This window comes from Anarhichas minor, unplaced genomic scaffold (genome assembly GCF_050575085.1).
Source record: "Anarhichas minor isolate MPS153535 unplaced genomic scaffold, ASM5057508v1 ptg000031l, whole genome shotgun sequence".
Classification (NCBI taxonomy): Eukaryota; Metazoa; Chordata; class Actinopteri; order Perciformes; family Anarhichadidae; genus Anarhichas; species Anarhichas minor.
Window position 1 is genome coordinate 527291 of NW_027466477.1, and position 15569 is coordinate 542859.

Genomic DNA, 15569 nt, shown 5'->3' on the forward strand with positions numbered 1-15569 from the left:
TCCAGTCTGTTACTTCCTAAAGATCTACATGGAGCTCGGCAGAGGAACTGCGACTCTCTGAGGGGAATACAGTCCGGCTGCCTTTTCAAACTACGCCCGGAGCATGGTTATTTTGGAGGAAAGCTCTCAGGCGAGCTAAGTTGCGGCTTTGAGTGTCAACATATAGAGAGGGGGGTCTACGAGAAACGCCGAGGAAAACTGCCAGTTGAATGAAATAATCAACTTTTCTGGAAGCAGCGATTCTTCGGGACTGCGATGACCTCCAGTAAAGACATGAAGGCAGGTTCTATGTTACAGTCCAGCGGCGAGGAGAGGAGACGGGCTCCCCTGGACCAGCTGCCGCCGCCGGCCAACTCCAACAAGCCTTTAACGCCGTTCAGCATTGAGGATATCCTTAACAAACCTTCGGTAAAGAAATCGGTCGCCAGTATCTGTCCGCCCAGAGTGCTGGAGAAAGTCACGGGCTCCAACTCTGTGCGGAACGGGATCACCACTCCCTCGTCGCCGCTGTGTGCGCTGGAGGAGCTCGCCAGCAAAACGTTCAAGGGGCTGGAAGTCAGCGTTATCCAGGCAGCAGAAGGTAAACACATTCAGTATCTTCTTATTTAAACTACACGTTTTCAGATGGATGGAACTGATTTAATGCAGGTTTTGAAGAGAAGCGAGCGCCACGATCACAGCTGACTCACAGCTGACATAGCTGGGTTTGTTTTGACTTTAGATGTGGAAACGCTCGGACAGCTGTATAGGAATGCGTAAATGGAAAAAGACTAATTTACGCATTTAATGTGCATGCATAAGATCTGTTAAACTGATCAAACTGTCCGATATACTCAGCGTGCTGTCGAAAAGTAAACAGACATTATGGCCTGTACTTGCACGCAGAGCTATGTTGGAGGAAAATGGACAGACTGACAGATAAAAGTAGATCACACACTGACTAATGTGAATGTATGTTAAACTGCAAAAACATTAACCGAACAATTCTAATAGTGTGTAAAATGTTTGTTTGGCCCAAAATATGGTGCTACGCCATTTTGATGAATTATTTCACTTACTTTCGGTGATATTTTCTATATTTGTGACAATAGTGACAGCCTTTTTTAAATTACCAGCTCAGTGGAGTTCAGCAAAGTTCTTAAAATGTGTCTCGTCACTATTGAAATCAAGGAAAGATTTATATTTGGCTTTAAGGAAAAAGAGAAAACCAAGCGTGTAAACCGAGGACAGGCCTGTTAAGCAGAGTCCTCTGTTGTTGCTGTAGTTTGGGGGGGGGGGGGGGGGGGTTGAGTGACCCTCGCAGTTGTTTCATTCGTCTCGTATGTTTCCCTTCTTCCACCCCTCCAAGGTCGCGAGCATGTCAACGCGTTCGGACAGAGGCAGACGTCGAAAAAGAGGAGAAAGTCGCGGACAGCCTTCACGAACCACCAGATTTACGAGCTGGAGAAGAGGTTTTTGTACCAGAAGTACCTCTCTCCGGCCGACCGCGACCAGATCGCGCAGCAGCTGGGGCTCTCCAACGCGCAGGTCATCACCTGGTTTCAGAACCGCAGGGCCAAACTCAAGCGGGACCTGGAGGAGATGAAAGCGGACGTGGAGTCGCTAAAGAAAATCAACCCGCAGACGCTGCAGAAGCTCGTCAGCATGGAGAGCATTGAGGAGGGTGGGGGCCCCGAGGCCAGGTCGCCCAGTGTCTCCCCGACCTCCCAAGGACACCGGGCCTTCCCACAGTCCCCCTCCTCATCCAGAGACCAAACTACGGATGAATTCTCGGAGGACGACGAGGAAATCGAGGTGGACGATTGACAGTCAGGGGGCCTGTGTTTTTCATAAGCAACAACTAAAAAGAATATTAAAAAAGGGGACATTTTTTTCTTCCCAAACTTTTTTGCACGGATATGAACAAAAAAAGGAGAATATATACATTTAAAAACATTTCAAGATATTTTTTGCCTCTCCTCTTTTTTTTCTCAATCTAATTTATTAATCGGACTTGTAAATCCTTCCAAGTCTGTCGTTTAGGTTTCTCCACCGTATTTGAGGAATATCTGGTTTCCTTTCAGACAACCCAAACTGTTATGGTACAGTAAGACTGAAAATAGTGTGAACATTTTTTTTTTTCACGCCCGTTTTTACGTGGGGGGATGGAAAGTTGTGCAATTATTGTTGCTTGTCATTTATTCGTATTCTTCTGTTAAAGGAATCGGATCTGCCAAATATTTAAACCACCCTTTGTTTGTACATGCACAGCCCGGGCTCGATGTGTCACTCCATCCCTCCTGGAGTGTACAATTAGTATTTGTCTTCTTCTTTCTGAGCGAAGAGTGTTTCTGCAAGTATGCAGGCCTGTTCGCAGCGCAAAGGACGCATCACTTATCACCGACTGCACACTTTTACACCTCTGAGTTCTGTACATAGATCAAACATCCATATCCCATAATTTTATTGTAACATTCTATTTAATCAGCATCTATGTAAATAAAGGTTATATGATATTTCAAGGAGCTCTCGGCATGATTGCCTGTGTGATTGTGCATAAACCTATAAAATAATACCCCAAATTAAAAATGAAGGATGACACAGGAAGGAATAATATTACACCGCAATGAATGCCACTTAATATTAAAGGGCAGTTAATATCGTAGAAGGTAACAGACAATATGAAGAACAACATGCACTAAATCCATAACGATATATTATATATTATATGTAAAAATGGCCCGTAAACTCCACATGCATTCTACAGGAATGCTGTAGAGAAAGTCACATAAAGTGACTTTTATAAGAATATAATAACATAATAGCATAGGGATTTGTCCTGAAAGATTAAGCAACAACTTAAAATATGCACACCCCTTCCCAAAATAAATCTGCTCCGCTTGGTAAAAACTGACCCTGTTGAATTACTGACCCCTGCTTTCAGTCTGGAAGTGCCGGGACTTCAATTAGCTGCCTTTATTCCCATTCTTTCGGCCGGCTTTGAATGCATCTTGTCACAAGAAGGTCCCGGTCTGGCTGCGGTGTTAAGAAAAGCTTGCGCCCAGCCCCTGCGCCATATGTTTTCTTCCTCCTCCTATGAATCGTCTTTAACACAACTAGTCGACATGATTGATTAGCTTAACCCGCCTTTGCCTTACATAAAACAGCTTCCACCGGGCCGCGGGCAATAATGGGCACGCATCTGCCACTCTGGACCCGGGTTTGTTTGGAGAGAGAGAGAAGTCTCCCATGAATAGCAAATGGCTTAGTGTGAGGGTCCTAATGAATAAAACTCAATGGGAGGCAGTGGAAATACGGCGTGCTGCTGCTGTTGGCCGACCATTTGTAACAGTTTGGTGTGTGTGTGTGTGTGTGTGTGTGTGTGTGTGTGTGTGTGTGTGTGTGTGTGTGTGCTCGTGCGTGCGTAAGGGAGGGGAGAGATGTGGTGTCGTAGTTATTCGACAATACATTTATACTAAAACAAGAGTATGTATGGTGTTCACTATAAACCGGTCTGCAGGACACGGATTAGCTCCTTTTGTGCGCGACTCAAGTGTCATGTTACCCATCGAGTTCATTTTATTCTTCATTTGGAGAGTTGGACACCGTTATTATTTCATTTGGAAGTATAGGCTCAGTCTGAAGTTGTGGATATTCAAGGGAGAAAACAAATCTAAATGTTCGGCTTCAAAGCGTTGAAATGTATTTTATGAGCAGGTTTTTTTTTAATTTAATCTCTGAATTTCTCTTATTACTAAAATAAATACAAACTCCTACAATCTTAATAAACTTGCAAGTTAGAAGGCCGATCGAACCGATATTTTAAATCAGTTTCGCAAAGGAAACATGAAATCAGGCCCTCTCTCTGCCACATATACGGTTAAAAATAAATCAAGACAGACTTTGATACCTAAAGGGAACTAAAGGGCTCGTTAGCACAGACTTTTCTTCTTCTTTTTTGGGGGTGAGTAGAAAAACAGGCTGGTGCACACAATAGAAGTAATCGGCTGGAATCGTGGAGGTTGAAAAGTCAAGTAGGCCTTTTATTATGGAGCCACTCTGCACCGGCAGGAGGGACAACATTTAAATACAAGTCAGTGGACAAACGGGAGAAGTCCTGATTCAACTGCATCAACTATATTATATTTATAACATTTCATTTAGATATTGCAAAAATACTAAAATGATCATGTATTCATTGACATTCCAATAGTTTTCAGGTTGTATTCTATTCTTTCATTTTGAAATTTAAAACTGAAAAGCATTTAAACAACTTAATATAAAACACGGTTGACTATTATCTTTATTATATTCATTTCTCACATTAAGTGACTGCATCAACATTTCTTGTTTTCAACATACCAGTGCCCTGAAGGGACTTGCTCAGGCTTTATAAGGGTGGCTGGGGGACCCATAATATGCGTGTGTGTGTGTGTGTGTGTGTGTGTGTTATGCTTCTGACTGGTGTGCAGGTTTACAGGGAGTTCATTTTATTCGCCATTTACAAACATGGCCAGGGGCCTGATTTGGAACTGAAGGTGATTGGGAAAATGTAAAAATATCTCACGTGAAAGAAGAACAGACAAGTCTTTACACCTTATTCCACGTTATTGACCTCTGCAGTAATATGGAAAACTGCTCTGCCCTTGATGAACACATGGTCTTCTCTTATATGAAATCTAAACTCATTTAACCTTTAACCTTTAAGACACAAACACCAAACACTGATATTGTACAGTGGAACAAAAATACTGTTTCACCTACACAACAGTATCCAAATGTAAAAAAAAAAAAAAAAGATTCATTTTATTTTGTACTCCAGGGTAATTTCTCAAAAGGATATTCAAGATGTCACACGTGCAACATAGCGAGGCGTTGTTGAAATGTTGTGCTGTACTGTAGAAAGGCTTGTGTATATTATCAGAGCCTTTCCTTTCTCTCTGGACAAGATCGCGCACATCAAAGCCTCCCTCCGGCCTCGCGTCTGAAGAGCACCGAGTGTGCCACCTAGTGTCGGACTGGGAGGATTATCCAAAGAGAGAAGATGGGGAGAGAAATCTAGTTCTGAAGAAATGCTGAACAGCGTCAAAAACTATAGCGATCCTTTGTCAAGCCTTCACAGTGCTTTAATCTACCAAACCTTTTCAGTAAAACACCACCGGTTAAAAGACCAGGTGGAATGTCAGCTGCACTGCTTTTACATTGTGCGATGTGCTGCTTAAAGGGGCATTCACTCCACTCATTGTGTCTGTGTCAATGTCTATGTGTGGCTGTGGAGGGAACTTTCTAAAGTCAACAACAATACGCCTGATGAGTTATCCAAGACAAAAAAACAATAACAGGAAAAAGTGTCTTTAAAATGGGGATGTGGAGTTTTAAAGATGTCAACTCATTAAAGAATCTGTTGAGTTGCATTATTGGAAATGTAGTTTCCAGCAGTTTTGGAGATCAGCTAATGCGATGAAAAGTTTGGACATCTCTGCCTCAACTCTGACCGTTCATGTTGAAATCTGTCTCTTGCAAGTCCCCCAGCTTTATGTCAAAGCAACGACACATTGTTTGAGCTCCTTTAAGTCAACAACAAAACGGGTTTAATAATGCTCCAATTAAAAAACGAAGTCTTTAATCCAAACCGTCTGTAGGCTATGTCCACTATATTGTATACGTGGCTATAAAATTACTTTTCAGGCACTGTAGGAACGAAAAATAAGCCTTTTTAATATCTAAGAAAAAACAAAAGATTGATTTTAAAGTAGTACAAATATTTTAAAAGAAAAATGAATAAATGTTTGACTTGTATTTAAATCATTACAGATTTTAGAAGTTATACAATGAGTTGAAATAAGATCACCTGTGTGTAATCAAGAATGCACCTGCATCTAAATCATATACATAAAGACAAAATAATCGGTCACACGTTTACTGTAAACTAGCACTACTTCGGGAGGGGGCACTGAATAATATCACAGTGAAGTGCAATATAAATATGGAGCGAACAGCACAGCTGTGAATCTGTGAGCAGGCCGAGAGATCTGGAACCTGAAGGAGCTGCGAGTTACACGGTCCAGATACGAGACGCATAAAACTACTGCTGCGAACATTCAGACTCATGATGTGGTCAGTGTTTGCCAGAGGGCGGGTACAGGACACTGACAGAGTGACATTTTTGATCATCGTATTACTCACTGCACCATCACCAGAATCGTGTATCATAGAGCAAAAGCCCAGCGGCGTTAGCATCTTACTGTGGAGATGCGTCTCTGCAACAAACACCAGAAGGCCCAAAAAGCTGCTGCAGTCTGCAGAAGAACTGCAACCTGAGAGACGATTTATTCTCCAGTCAGGCAATAACCTCCAACATAAAGCTGCAGGAATGGATTCAAGAGAACGGCCAAGTCGGCGTCCAGAATCACCGTTCACTCACAGTCCCTGTGAAACTTGAAAGAGCAGGTTTGTAAAGAATGGAGCAGAATGCAGCGTCCCGACACCATTTCAAACCAATGCTAGGAGTGCTGCTACAGACGGTCTTTAGTTGGGCGAGGAAGAGATTTCTTTGCAACTTCTCTGATGATCAAGAACTCCTCAACGGAGAGAAACCAGAGTCACTGCACACTCAAATAGGAGTAGCTGCTTGAATTTAAACATTTAAAAAGGTGAATGACATCATGTTGGAGGACAGCTGGTATGTTTGATGCGATTTAAAAAAGCTGCAGGGTGAAGTTGACTTATTATCTTGACTGTATGTTAAATACTTTGATCATCTATTTCACTGCAGCGTGCTGGTGGTTCATACTTCTTTTCCCTCGACATCAACGTAAAATACAACACATACTACGGGACTCTAGGCCGGCTTTGGATAGAAAGTCACGACGTCATTAATCACTTTGTGACATAAAGATAACAAGAGGTTAGAAACAAAACCAATAACTGAATTACTCTTTGCAAAGCTTGTGTAAGAAAAAGTACAAGAAACTACCGAGGTATTCAAATACAAGTGAAATAAAACTGCAGAAAGTCAAAGCACACTTCAATTGTGTTAATATAAAACCTGTTCAAAGGCTGATACTGTCCCGTAACCGAGTAATACAAACTATTAGTTTCCCATTTCAAAATTTATTTTTCAAAAATACAAAACAAGGAAAATAAGTATATGTACACAAACACTATTAAAAATAGAATATGTATTGTACAAAATATGTACAGCTGTCCTCAGAGTGAAAACATGTCCTATCTGGTCCTTTTGTCCTTGATGGTGTAGTGAAGAACTAAAGGCTGGGCCTAGAGGAGAAAAGATTTTAAATATTATATGTGGGATGGAAACACTTCACGGCGCTATCAACATCTGCAAAAGTTATTCTTTTATTATGTGTCAAATCTAACACGTCACACTACCACTGAAGATATTTTATTTCATTTCAAATGATGTTTAAATGTCTACAACATTCTCAATGAACTTCATGGTGACTTTCCAAAGGAACTACAGTAGAAACTGAAGGAATGTGTAGTTGGCACGAGCTGACAGCGGCTGTACCGTACCTTGCCAAACCAGTGTGAGAGCCATAACCGTTTCATGGTCATGTGATCGGGCAGAGACTCGTTATTGAACAACATCTGGACCTATAGGGAGACCACACAAACAGATGTGAAGGGGAATCCGAAAGCAACATCTGCCATTATTTTTTATATGACAAAACCCGTTTGCTGCTCGTAAAACATGACGAGGAAGCACAAATACCAACCACCATCCCCCCCCCCCCCCAACTGAAAACACACAATTTTGGTTCATGACGGATGTCAACAAGACAAACTGATTCTTTTGGTAACCGTGGCTTAATCACAGTTATGAACACGCGTTATTTGAGGGAGGATTTAACCCAAAAGCACCTCGACGGAGCTCCACACTGAGAGGAAGTCACACGAAATCCATTCACCCCACAGAGCCGAGTCGCCAGAGAAACATGACAACTTTATTGGCTGATGAAACCCGGACAAGGACGGACTGTGAGAGCCATTGAGGGTCGAAAGCCAACAGAGTTCTGCTCTTTCCTGCTTCGGGATTTTGCTTAATTAACCGCATTAAGATCAACATGTGCAGATCTAACACACAAGGCCAACACAAAGGACTTATGGTAAACTCCTCAGTAATTAAGACAGTTCTGTGGGACCAATAACACAACAGTATTGCCTTATCAATCGGCAAAATGTAGGCCGTCTTAACAAAAAACAAGAGTTTGTGTGTTGTCAGGTTACGCGTCTTTAACGTACTGTGTCCTGGCCCTGATGCAAACATCTGCTAACCAATCAAAACGTGTTTTCCAAACCGACTGCTTGAGTCAGTCTTACTTTGTGGGAACACGTTTCATTTCACACATGAATTTGGAAAGTCTTCGGCAATAACGCCTCAATAAATATTGAATTAATGACACAGGAGCTTTGAATGTCACCAGTCTCAAGAAGACACCGTCCCCGAGCCGACCAGTGATTCAGCAGCAGTTGATGTTCACATGTAACATGTAGAATTATCTCAGAAGATGTAGTTTGTCTTTTGAAGCGAGAGTGAAGCAGCTCGATAGGCGTTTCACACATTAGTCCTCATCAGCAGAAGCCAAATAAATAGACGAATCTTTAATGTCGCGTGTACCATCACGTCTTCTATCGGATCAATGAGGACTATTGACTGACCTGGTGTTTCTCCACGTTCAGACGATGACACAGCACTTTCCGTAGGTGTCTCACCTCCGCTCGGACAGAACACCGGACGAACTTCTGCTGCGGAGACAAAGTCAAACATCCACTGAACAAACTTATGACGAACAACATGATCAAGACATGACGGAGGTAATTCCAATAAATAACGCACAGCTGAACACGTTGGTTTATTGCTGCAACTATGGAGCACGTTAGCGGGTTTCTTGTTCATGAAGCAGGTTAAAATGCTTGATTCACCCAGATATGTAACACGTAGCTGTACCATGGAAACACACACTGCATCACTTGTAGCTGACTGACACTTTCGGTTTTGTTGTCCAGATAAAGTAAAAAGCGTGTCAGTTGTAAACGTCTCTTTAGATTTGCTACAGGCCGCCGTTTTTCACTTCAGCATTCAGATATCTTAGTTTTTATAATGTCCAAAGTTTACAGTCACAAAAGGTGACGGAACACATTTCCACAGGAAACACTCCAGTTACATTTAGAGCTAACTGCTCGACATTTTCCACTCCCATCTGACTTATTACACTCTGAAGCCGGAGAGCTTTCCTTCCTTCTTTTACGCCTGAATGCAGTGAAAGACAGTATTTCTTTAAAAGCCACCTCGGTAAAAACATCGGGTTATGAATGGAGGTGCAGGGGAGAGAGGACAGCATGCCACGAAAAGGCTGAGAGTCAAATATGTTGATCCTATTTTTAATAGTTCACACAGAGGTTAGGGGGAAACACAACTGCATATATCGAGAGTCTGGAATGGAACCAAAGAAGATGTTCCCATTACACGAGGTAACATTAGACAAACATTTCAATCTTCACATTTTTAAGGAGGACATTGATAGATGGTGACACCCCCCCCGATGCCAGCAACACGTCACCAAAACCACTAATCTTCACATCCTACGTGACTTCATTCTAGATTTAGATATCCTTCTCCTACTGTTAAATATAATTAAAAGACCAAAACAACAAGCTGCTGGTCCGTTTGAAGATTACAGCTTTCATCTTATGGAAACAAGGAAATGTGTGCTGAGATTTGAGAATCTATCAAATCTTATAGAGATAAAAACAGTTCAAAACATACAAAATCTGAATTCTTGATTTGAGCCCAAACTTGGATGCCTTGCGGTACTACACACAGGCACATGTTGAACAACAGCGCCCTCTGCTGGCCGAATAAAGCCTGTGCAGTATGAGGAACGATGTTGGCTGGGCAGTGAGTTTAGTCTGTGTTTTAGTTAGATTGCTCCGCCCCAATGATCTTTGATCAAGTTTTGTTTCAGTACAATCTGAGCATTATACAATAAAACACACACACACATCCCTCGACAAATGGGCCTGTCAGGAGCATCCAGCCACACGGGGCAATAACTGACGAGGTAGGCACTTTTCTCAGTTTAGTGGGTTTGAAATTACTGAACAAGCTGTGTTTCAAACAGCCATGATGTAAATCTGTGTGAATAGGCATCAGGACACTATAATAATGAACATACTATCATACACACTACTATATACTCTTTATGAACATAATGGGACCACTGTCATAATTTGCACCTCATTTGTGTCCAAAGCACATTTTTCTGTCTGCTAAATAGTATTCAACATTTTAAACATGTCTTTATTGTTCTTTTACAAATCTTAAATCCTACAAGTCAGCACTAATCACCACAAACACCGAGCCGACGTCTTGTCATCGGGCCTCAAGTTGTCGCAACTTTATCAAACGATTAGAAAAAGTCCAGTTACTGAGAAATTAGCGGTTCGGTAGTGAAAATAAAGAATGATTATATGCCTCACTGGTGTGCTCGGCCCACTTATCCCCGACTCTCCGTGAATATGAGGCAGCCAGATTAACCAGCGCAGAGTGGATTCTGCTGCTGCTGCAGATGTCATCGTGCCATGTATTTTCTTAGCACTTAAGGGTAGAAAATGACTCGCTCGGGCTTCAGAATTGTGCCCCCGGAGACATGTTTTTGCAAACCTGTGAGCCGAGTCGTTTTGAAAGCATCCGTAACCAGCTCGGCAATTTCACTAAGTACACAGACTGAACTGAAATACAGCGCTGAACAAATCTGTGATTTGGTTTGTATGACTCACCTGAAGAGCGAGTTTCGTTTTATCTTTTCCAGCAAGCGATGAACTGTGAAGACGAAACAGAGCACACAGTTTTGAAACGTGCATATTAGACGGGTTTAGCTTGAAAGCTTATTCTATTTACATTTGATCCGGCTAATCTTCATTGCATGACTTGAAAGATAACCAGAGACAAAAGCTCACCTTAGCCTTTCTAAACAGAGCGACACCTGCTCATCGTATCTGTAGAAGTGGGCTTTTGAATGGTCGAAGCTTGTGTATGGTAGACCTGTGGCATCGGGTATAGCATCTGGAGACAAGGAAAATCAAACATTAATCATCATGTCTCTGACCGGGAATCAGAGCAGCAACTAGCTGCAGACTACAGACTGCACGACACAGATTCTGTTGCATCACCTGCCACTGAAGCAAACAACTGTTTGGTGATATCAATGTACTGAATGCATGAAAGAGTTTAACAATCTGCAACTGATAAAAACTCAACAGTGATTCAACCTACAGCTACTTCACGACAACTTCTACATTTCTTGATTCAAGCCGTGTCTGGTACTAGAGAAAAAGAGCAGGATGTGATGTGTATTGTAAGCATTTTTAATTGCATTATTAAAATGTCTAGCTCCAGTGATTGGCTGAGCCGCGTTTGAACTGTTAAATAAACACAGCTGTCACTGCATGACATCAGTACTGCAAAACAAATAGTCCCCAAATCGTTTCAAAATGTCAGATTTTGATGGACATCAAAATCACTGAGAGAGAAAATGAAGAGCTAGAAACATCAAAAAATTAAACAAAGACTGTTAAAACAGACATATATTGTCGAAGAGATGCTGTTCATTCGAATATTTTCATGAAGTGTTGCTAAATGTACTGCCACTATGGTAAAGTGCCGTTCAGAAACAAACACCACGGAAATCACAGAGAAACACCAAATACGTCACACAGATATGAACAAAAACATCCACTGATCTCTTCAATCTCAGTACACACCGCCTTAATCACACACTGAGACTTCACTAAGTGGAAGACTTACCGTCTCCCGTCGGCTGGATGACTCTCTCTAGCCCACGTGACTGATAAAACTCCTTTATTCTCTTGTCTTCGCCTGTTCAAACACCGAGATTGATATTAGACAAAAAAGACAGACATGGAGACAATACTGATTTTCAAATATCCCAAAAGAAATATGGCATTTGCACTGTTTGATGCTGTCAATAATTATCTAGTCTTCAGCTGTAAAGTCACATGTGTTACTAGTTAAACATTATTTTATAAATATTAGCCCTCAATAGAGCTGATAATTTAGGTCACACCGACACAGACAGCGGTGTTGTTTTACGTACTTTCTTGTAGTCCGGGCACCAGTTTGTAGACGATGTCCTGCATCACTCGGTCCAGTTTGAGGTTGAGTAAAGGCTGTGTTTCATGGATTTTGATGTTGCACATTGGACAGTACTTGCTCGTTTGCAGGTATTTCACAATACAGCTTTTACAGACTGTAGAGCAGAGAGAAAGGAGAGACATTTCATTCTCACTCTGTCTTCAGTCGCGTTAATGACGTGCAAACTATTCTTGTCCAGCTCCGTTCATACTCACAGGTGTGCAAACACTCTGTAATCGTCGTGGCGTCGATGAAGTAACCCGCGCACAGGTAGCAGACGATGTGTTCGTTCAGGTCCTTGATCTTCAACTTCACCTCCTCCTGTCCGGATGACAAAAAGGTGTTTTACACGTTTTCAAAGCTACTGTTAATTTATCCCCCCCCCCCAAACAAAGTGGAATGAGCACAACCAGGGCTTGAACTCAAAGCAAAACATATAAAACGGAACCATTAACAGTAACTTTAAAAATGTTTGCATTATGTTGGGTTTGGTCAAAAGAAAACTTATTTTGTAGCTGCTTTTAATGCGAACTTAATGCGCAGGGTGTCTATTTCATGACATATAAATGTATGATTTAAAGTTGTGTTATGACGGCTAGATATTGAGGATTTAGCTACCACATTACGTTACTTTACTGTAAACGTCCCCTCCACCGACTTCAATACAGAACCAGGATCTAGTCGGTGTAATGACCCAGTTAGTAGTCCTGTCCATGTCTGACAAATGACGTAAATACGTTAGCTAATGAGAAATGTTCCCACCAGGAGGGCCACTGGATTATCATACACAACGTCAAATGTTGACATTTTTATGTCGACTGACGGAGACGGTTTGAGACGAACGTCCCGCGTAAAAACCGTTAAAACAACGCGCTGCGTTCCCGTTTAAAAACAAAAAACAACGGCAGCTCGAAAAACAAACCGCCGTTACTTCGTCGTTCAGTAATAAAGTCGCGGAGGGCAGCGGCCGTTACCGTCCCGGTCCAAACACACACACACACACACGCACGCACACCGCTTGAAATACAAGTATAAACTCCCAAGTTGAAAACTTACGAATACAGCTGAATATGTGGCATAACACGAGTGAAATAAACAAGTTTCTTGACAGGATTTTGGCACGCTGCTCCAGAACAACACGGGTGGACTCCCAACCGTTCACGCGTGCGCAAACGCAGCTCCCTTCACAGCGCTTCAGCATTGCTTCTCCTCTCTCTCCATCAGCGCAGCGGAGACGACAACGCTCTCCCGCTCACGCGTGTTGTTTAGCTGGGTCTCTGCTGCGGTTCCGGGTCCCCGTACGTGTCCGCCCCAGAGCGGACGAGCACGTACTACGTGGACACTCACCTCGTTCCTCAGCGGGTCCAGTTTGTAGACGGACTGTAGCTGATTTCGTAGCCGCATCGCTATGGCCATCGGACCTTGCTCCGCCATCTTTGGGAATTATGCGTAGTTCCGGGTAAACCGGAAGTGTCCTTTAGTACAATCTGGAGGAGGCGGGTAACTGCAAACTGTAAGCGAGAAAAAAATAAAAAATTAAAAAATAATACAAATATAATATAGAATAAAAAGCCACTTTACCAAGCCGAAAAAAAACAATATATAAAGTCACGCTCACTGTGTGCAGGCCTATTTCCTTCACTTTATTTTTCTAAAAACAAACACAAAATGCTGCTCCAGTTTATTTTTAAGCAAATTCAGAGGGTTGCTCTACATTTGTGGGGGTTCAAGCCAGGTTTCAGGTTAATTAATGGATGCACAATAGGATTGCAATATATTAAAGGGGTTCTATTAGTTATCTCCTCTGTTTAAGGTTTTTATAAACCCTCAAAAATGTGTTATACTATTTGCCAACAAGGACTTTTCTATTAAGGATATTTTAATGGATTATCTTTATGGTTTAAGGGTTTTTAAAGCGGGGAAAATCCCAGTCAAATTCACCCAAAACTTGTGTTTATGGATAGATACATTATAGGCCTATTATTCAGCTTTTTGCCCATAACAATCACTCAAACGTGCACTCTCCTACTCTCACACACATGGACTTGTATATACATGTACAGTTATATGACATGCTCACACTAGAGTTGACGTCATTTAAGAACCATTTAGGCCACACTAAAAGCTATCTTACCTTTTCCAATAACACACTGTCTTTCACTTTTAAGCTTGTGTTCGGAAAACATATAGTATCCTCAGTTTAACTTTGGATAAAGTGTGTGACTTGATAATACACTCAGCTTTCACTCTCAATACACCAGCTTGTTCGTCTGCTCTCTTGGCAATAGAGGGCACTGCAGGCACACACTTCAACCACCGGCTTACAGCCTTTGGCTCGTGCTGATACCTCTGTAGCATCATCGAGTAAAGCAGTGTCATACAGTCATATGTGCACTCAAGGGTTTAATGTAGTTGATGAAGAAAAGATGCCATTAAAACTTCTGAATTCACTAAACAAACCTCCTGCTCAGTGGGCCAGGCCTTTAAGTTTTCTTTATGTGCACACAAAGCCTCTTAAACCAGTGTAGACTTTGGATTTATATTCCTATTTCATTTTTTAAAAATGTATTACCGATGCAAATCCACTTATTATAGGATCATATAGGCTGTGCAGTTGTATACGGTAATGTATCGGTACGCTAGAGGCCTGCTGATAAGATGCACAGACGTATTTGGAACTGGCTCAGATTGAAATCATGTTGGCAATGATGTTGTACCACTCCTGTTATTGAAACTGCATAACACGGAGCGAGGAGTGCTAATAGTACCATACCTGTAGGTGTTCCAGGGTAAAAGGGGAATTGTGGGAAAAACACCGTTCAACCACAATCCTCAGCAACGACATGGTGGGTCTTGTAACCTGAATCCTCTGACACATTGAGTCCTACACTACTCAGGCATCATGGAGGGTGGCCCGCTCTCACCACTGCACGCAATCCCATTAGGTCTGGTAAGTTATGTTAGAAACCTTGATGCAGATGTCATTAATAGCTAATCAGCAATGTAGCATCGAAAGAAAAAGGTATAATACGTTATTCAGAATGTACAAAAACAAACGTGCAAATAAACATATGCATTTAAGTTTCTTTAAAAGTTACAACACATATAAGTGTGCTCCTATTAAACACAATGCAAATTAACAGCTAAATTAGGTTAAACATTTATTTGTTTCATAAATGAAACAAAAAGATGAACTGAGTTTAATTGGTTATATGTATCTAATCTTTGCAGCAGTAACCCTTTCACTTAGAAGAGAGCTTGTGACTGAAGTGTTTTTGGGTTGAATGAGTACTTAGCTTCCCTCCCTGAACAACAACCATCGAGGGGCTCTTGAGAAAAAGAACTGAACCACTGGCTCGGTGGCCAGCAGTGGAGGCCTGTGGTTGTCCTGGGCAGCTCCCAGACCTACATT

General features: G+C 41.8%; 2 protein-coding genes across 4 annotated transcripts; one reads left to right on the top strand and one right to left on the bottom strand.

The window, feature by feature from the left end:
* Positions 1-255: 255 nt before the first annotated feature.
* Positions 256-1806, top strand: lbx2 (ladybird homeobox 2). The gene is made up of 2 exons (XM_076105336.1): positions 256-580; positions 1349-1806. Exons 1-2 carry the CDS (start codon positions 256-258, stop codon positions 1804-1806), a joined length of 783 nt encoding a protein of 260 aa, XP_075961451.1.
* Positions 1807-7072: 5266 nt separating this feature from the next.
* pcgf1 (polycomb group ring finger 1) lies at positions 7073-13693 on the bottom strand. Of its 3 annotated transcripts, none has more exons than XM_076105266.1 (9): positions 13505-13693; positions 12373-12478; positions 12120-12272; positions 11810-11881; positions 10963-11068; positions 10783-10825; positions 8662-8745; positions 7516-7596; positions 7073-7257 (listed from the first exon to the last, which is right to left on the bottom strand). In XM_076105266.1, the coding sequence occupies exons 1-9, from the start codon at positions 13589-13591 to the stop codon at positions 7207-7209; spliced, it is 783 nt and encodes a 260-aa protein (XP_075961381.1). In that variant the 5' UTR covers positions 13592-13693; the 3' UTR covers positions 7073-7206. The 3 variants fall into 3 exon arrangements, with proteins under 3 accessions (XP_075961381.1, XP_075961380.1, XP_075961379.1); XM_076105265.1 differs by having other exon boundaries at positions 8662-8748; positions 12373-12475; positions 13505-13691; XM_076105264.1 differs by having other exon boundaries at positions 8662-8748; positions 13505-13690.
* Positions 13694-15569: the final 1876 nt, after the last annotated feature.